The 6,647-nt window shown below is 32.8% G+C and overlaps 1 protein-coding gene across 1 annotated transcript; it reads left to right on the plus strand.

Annotated features, from left to right (window-relative positions):
• The first annotated feature begins 468 nt into the window (after window positions 1–468).
• LOC128954279 (sodium-independent sulfate anion transporter-like) lies at window positions 469–3,768 on the plus strand. The gene is made up of 3 exons (XM_054299856.1): window positions 469–624; window positions 1,108–2,840; window positions 3,295–3,768. Exons 1-3 carry the CDS (start codon window positions 474–476, stop codon window positions 3,586–3,588), a joined length of 2,178 nt encoding a protein of 725 aa, XP_054155831.1. The 5' UTR covers window positions 469–473; the 3' UTR covers window positions 3,589–3,768.
• The last annotated feature ends 2,879 nt before the right edge of the window (window positions 3,769–6,647 follow it).

Here is a 6,647-nt window from a genome sequence, read left to right on the forward strand (position 1 = left end):
ACTGTAGTAGTAATAATAATATTAAACTATATATTGGTATATATATATTCATATATTAAACTATTTAATTTTTTTTTTTTTTGAATATAAAAACATTGAACAACATTTTGTTTTTAAATTACTTAATTTTAATGTGCAGTTTTATTCAAGTTTTTATTTAATATATATAAAAAAAATGATTAATAATTATAATAAATATGTAGTGATAATTGAAAAATAATGCTATCACTAAAAAACATTATATGATAGCAACAAACAAAAAATTTTCATTAAAAATTTTTTAGTTTAATATTATTATTATTATTATTTTTTAAAATTGTGTTTTTATATTAGCTAATTAATTAAAAATTATATACTTAATTTATTTACAATTATTATATAGTAATTATTTATATATATATTATTAATATAGTTAATTGATTTAACAATTATTGTTTTTTTGTTGTTGTATTAATAATAATAATAATAATAAAATGAGTGATAAATCAACAAATCATAGACACAATTATGAAAAACTTTTAGGCAATGATTATCAGCCAAAGTTCAAAAATATTCGTGAATATCATACCATCGATAGTGATAATAATGAAAACAATGAAAAACACGACGATATCACCGAAAGTGGTAACTAATTACTTATTATAAACATACAACTGGTCTCTAATAACCAACTGATCCCTATATCTAACTGATCCCAATATCTAACTGATCCCTATATTTAACTGATCCCTATATTTAACTGATCCCTATCTAACTGATCCCTATCATCTAACTGATCCCAATATCTAACTGATCCCTATCATCTAACTGATCCCAATATCTAACTGATCTCTATCATCTAACTGATCCCTATCATCTAACTAATCCCTATCATCTAACTAATCCCTATCATCTAACTGATCCCTATCATCTAACTGATCCCAATATCTAACTGATCCCTATCATCTAACTGATCCCAATATCTAACTGATCCCAATATCTAACTGATCCCTATCATCTAACTGATCCCTATCATCTAACTGATCCCTATCATCTAACTAATCCCTATCATCTAACTAATCCCTATCATCTAACTGATCCAATCATTTATTTTTTGTTGATTGATAGGCTTTACCTTACGTCTGGAAGAATCGGATGACATGACTCTGAATGAATGTTGCGTTTGGTTTGGTCAGCGATACTTTACCCGCGAAAAACTGCGCCGTCGGCTACCGTTTATCGATTGGTTGCCCCGGTATTCGCTGGCCGATCTCAAAGGTGACATCATTGCCGGCCTGTCGGTAGCGTTTACAATAGTACCGCAGGGGCTGGCACTGGCCGTTTTGGCCGGTTTGCCCGCTCAGTACGGCCTGTATACGTCGTTTATGGGCTGTTTTATCTATGCCCTGCTCGGCAGCTGTAAGGACGTAGCCGTAGGGCCGACATCGATAATGGCCATTATTATAGCGCCGTACGTAATGAGCGGCGGTATCGAGTATTCAATAATCTTGGCCTTTATGGCCGGTTGTATACAACTGTTGTTCGGTATACTAAACCTGGGGTTTATTGTCGACTTTATTAGCTATCCGGTAATATCATCGTTTTCATCGGCCGCTGCCATCACTATAGCCGCCTCTCAATTGAAACTATTGTTCGGTATGCACTACTCGGCCAGTCGTTTCCCGGATACAATGTACAAGTTTTTCCATAGTATGACTACCGCCGATATTAACTGGTGGGACACACTGATGGGCTGCCTGTCCCTACTGTTCCTAATACCAATACAATTGGCCAAAGATTTCCGATTCAAAGATACCCGAAATTCGCCGAAGAAAAACACAAGTAGTAGCAGTAGTAGTAGTAAACATCGGGAAAATTGGTACACTTTTCTGAACGGCCTATGGGTTATGACTGTTACCGCCCGTAATGCCATTGTTGTTATTGTTGGCGGTTTTATAGCCGCCCTGTACTACCAATCGGATATTGATGTTGACGGCGGACAACAACATCGCATTACAATGACTGGCCAAATACGGACAGGACTACCGCCGTTTCAGTTGCCGCCGTTTTCCATTCAACAGCAGCAGCAGCCGATGGTCAACAACAACAACACTACTACTACTACTATTAGCGCCGATATTGAATTTGGCCAAATATTTTCGGATCTGGGAACGGGTGTGTTTGTAGTGGCACTGTTGGGTCTAATGGAATCGGTAGCCGTAGCCAAAGCGTTCAATACCAACAAATTGGACGCAACTCAGGAAATGATAGCCATCGGTATGTGTAATATCCTGGGGTCGTGTTTCGGTGCATTTGCCGCAACCGGCAGTTTTTCACGATCGGCAGTCAACCACAACAGTGGCGTACGGACACCGTTTGGAGGGGTAATCACCGGCAGTCTAGTACTGTTGGCGTTGAGTACATTGGCTCCGTATTTCCAGTATATACCGCAGACAGTGTTGGCCACTATTATCATTACGGCTGTCATATTCATGTTGAGACCATTGGATCCGTTCCTGATATGGAAGACCAACAAAGTTGATGTACTGCCCTATGTATCGACATTTTTTGTTTGTCTAATACTAGGCCTTGAATACGGTATAGTTGCCGGTATCGCCACATCGGTAATGATATTGTTATATCAAATGGCCAGACCTAAGGTCTATATAGTGATGAAGTCGACACCCGATGGCTATCCATTCCTATACGTCAAACCCGATCGAAGTGTATTTTTCCCGTCAATTGAATACATGAAACTCAAGATCAATAAACAACTGCCCGATAGTAATGAGTTGTCGTCAAAGATTGCCGTTGTCTTAGATGGCGAACACATGTTCAGAGCTGATTCAACATTTGCATTGGTATTTGAAAATTATTTTATATTATTTTTATTGAAAAAAAACTATTGTATTTTAGTTTACATAAACACTGGGGGGTGAGGGAGGGGTGGGGGTTAAATGTGAGTACCCCTTTAAGGGGCAATTTTCTAAATATATTGACTTTTATATAAATTATTATACATTTTATATATATATATACAGTATATATAATTATTATACTATATATATTACATTTATTAAAAATGTAATGGGGCTGTATAAATATAGTGGGGGTCTATAAATATAGTGGGGATGTAATAAATATAGTGGGGGTGTAATAAATGTATAAATTTTTAAATTATCGCAACAATGTGTGTTAATTGTGAACAAATACGGTATCATTTTTTTAAAAAAAAAAAGTATACTAAACATGATTTAATTTTAATATTTAATTTAATTATTATATTATTTATTATTTACAAACAAACACATACAGGGAATCAAAAATATGATAACAAGTTTAAGCGATCGACGAGTTTTGACCATATTTTACAATTTACGTAAAACGGTTTTCCGTGCCGTCCATGGAGTGGGTATACCGGCCAACGAGTTTCATAATTGTCTCAATGAATCTCATGTCTACCAATTGATTCAAACGCATAACAAGTGTCGGGTATTGAGATCGCAATCAAATGTCGAAACATTGGTATCGACGATGTCGTCGACAATCAATACTAGTCTATATCATCGTAACGAACATTGGATATCACAGTCGACTCAGGCCTACTGAGACCAGTTGGTGTGGGGAATGGGATGTATGAATGGATGATTGATTGTCACTATTTTGTCACTGCCATAACCAGACGTTGTTTTAATTGTTTTATAGCTATAATAACCCGATTTTTTTATAATTGTTTTTATTGAATACTATTATTTAATATATTTTGTAATGTAATGTATATTTAAATAAAAATATTTTTTTTAATTGTAATTTTAGTATTATTTTTAAAAATAATTCATTATTTTATATAAATTATATTACGTTAATACTAGCATAGTAATAATAGTATATATATTCAATATATATATTGAAAATATGTAAAAAAATTTATGATTTCATGCTATCAATTAAAAAAAAAATTATAATTAAAATTTAATAAATAAAAACAAATTTTGTCTAATTGATATAATTTTTTTAATAAATAATATATAGTATATATTATATACAGTATAATAACTTATATTAAACCCTTTTTATTTTGGTTTTTTGTTTGGAAAATATTTTTTAATAAAAATAAAACTTATAATTAATAAATAATAGTGAAAATAAAAAAAAACACATAAAACATATCATTAAAAATAAATTAATAAATACATATTTAACTATAGATACCAAAAAAATATAAAATATTTCAAATTTAAACAAACAAAAAACTAAATTAAATTTTTGTTAATCAATTGAACCAAATTGTATGACCCGTACGGAATGGTAAGGCATACGAAACAGTAGTTTCTGGACAATCGACTTAATTTGTGTCCAATAGGTATGTCTGGTGGCTATCCATACGTACTGCAAGTTTGACCCGTGTTTATCAATGGCTGCCTTGACTTGACGGCCAATCAGATTGCCGTTGTCGTCGAGCACCGGGCCATAGATGACCAGTCGTTTCAATGCTGGCAACTGTACTAAACCGGACCAAACCGACTGGCCATCGATAACCTGACTAAACAAACAACTGTTGACGGATAGCGACTGAATACGCGGAATGGTTTGATGGATATCGACAAAGAACTGCCGATTGGCTATCAATCCAAATAGTTTACCAACAAATCGCAAGTCGGTCATCAGTGGCCAACAATTGCCGATCAGCTGCAGCCGTGATTTCATATCATCGGTTAACTGGTGTTCGGCTAATACAATGTCCATCATTTGGTTTTGATTGTCGCCGATTGTCTGCATTTCCAATCGTCTCAATTGATTCATTTGTTTAATACCAGCGAATGTCTGGACAAATGATTCAATATTGTCACCAGTCTTCGGATAACTGATTCGTAGACACAATCGTCTTAATTGGCGACAATTTCTAGCAATCAGTTCCAATGGATCGCCAATCGATTGATTCAATTTTAGCTTTTGTATCGCAAGTTGTCGAAGACATGTCAGACGCGATATCTCTGTCAGCGATTGATTTACAAAATCTTCTTCCACTTCTTCCATGTCGTCGTCGTCGTCGTTGTCGACAATATTCGATAGACAATCAATAGACAGCTGTTTGAGGTGTCGACTGTTACCGTCGATGAACGTCTGAAACCTGTCGACATCGAGTCGCTGACATCGAAATGCATGCAATCCGGTAACCATTAGTTGGTTGTCGACGTCGAAAACATCGGCAATTCGGTCAACACTTAGTTGTCTTAATCGGCGAAACTGTTTCAGCCATGGCTTCGGTTCAGTCGAATAACTCAATGACATATCCAGTGAACGAATCAAGTGTTGAACCGGTAGTACAGTGTCCGCCGCGGCCGCCGTCAACCCAACTGACTGCTGATCAGCCATACTATGGACACAATAGCCATCAATGCGCCCGAGTTTTGGCCACAATTGTTGCCAATTGTCCAGAATTGCTGACATTATAGCTGCCGATAACAGCTTATCCGATCTGTACTTTAGATTTCGGACATCAATTGAACAAATTTGCGGCAATTTTTTCATCAAATGTTTCCGAAATATTTCCGACAAACTCTGACAACATTGACAATGGTTTGTCGGTTGTTGTTGTTTTGCTAACTGATCCAGTAATCTGTTTGTCAGTTTAATATGTCCGAGACTACGGATACCCGACCATTGAAACTGTTTGGATACCGATTCGTATCCGATTAGATCAGTAATCGGCAGATAATTGACGATCAATTCGGCCAAATCATCGCCAAAACTGTCAAACGAATCACTGTTTCGACCATTTCTTCTTTGTTTTTTGTCATTTGATTTTTCTTCGGATGACATAACTGACTGATTGATTGATTGATTGATTGATTGATTGATTGTCCGATTGATTCAAATTAATTGATTTTGTTATGCAATTGTTTTCAACAACAAAAAAAAACTGTTTTTCTATTATTACTTTAAATCATTTAGAAATAATGTATTTTTTGTGTGTTTTTCACGTGAAATATAAATCATTTTTTTTTGTTATTTTTTTTTGTTTTTTGATTATTTGTTTTAACACTTTTTTGATTTCAATATTTGACAAAAAAAAACATCTATAGAAAGTAAAATACATGAAATAAAAGTATCTATAAATTCAATTAGAAATAAAATTAATTGATTTTTTTATATATATAGAAAATTAGTGATATTTTTGGAGAAATTGATTATTTTTTCGGAAAGTAAATGCATTTTATGGGAAAAAGTGATATTTTTGTAAAAATATGAATAATTTTAGGATAATGTTAGCTATTTTGTGAAAATTGTATTTTTTAAAAAAAATTTGTTAATAAGTATTGTAAATGAAAAGTCATAAAACATTAAAATTTTAAAAATAATTACTACTACTACTACTACTACTACTTTACAAAAATAATTAAAAATTTAGCCGAAATTTTTATTATACTGTAATAATAATTAATAATTTTAATGTTTGGATATATTAATTGTTTTCAATTATTCAATCATTTATTTTTTTTAAAAAAAATAATAATTATCAAACATTTAAAAAAATTTTTTTTAATTTACTTAAATTATATATACAATTGTAATAATAATAAAACAGACACTTTAATAGTGTATACAATAGTTATTATATATCAATAGTAATAAAAATTATAGAAAAAAATATAAAATAATTTATT

Source organism: Oppia nitens, unplaced genomic scaffold, assembly GCF_028296485.1.
Source record: "Oppia nitens isolate AA-2021 unplaced genomic scaffold, nextdenovo-longstitch-racon4-pilon3 scaffold26_pilon_pilon_pilon, whole genome shotgun sequence".
Taxonomy (NCBI): Eukaryota; Metazoa; Arthropoda; class Arachnida; order Sarcoptiformes; family Oppiidae; genus Oppia; species Oppia nitens.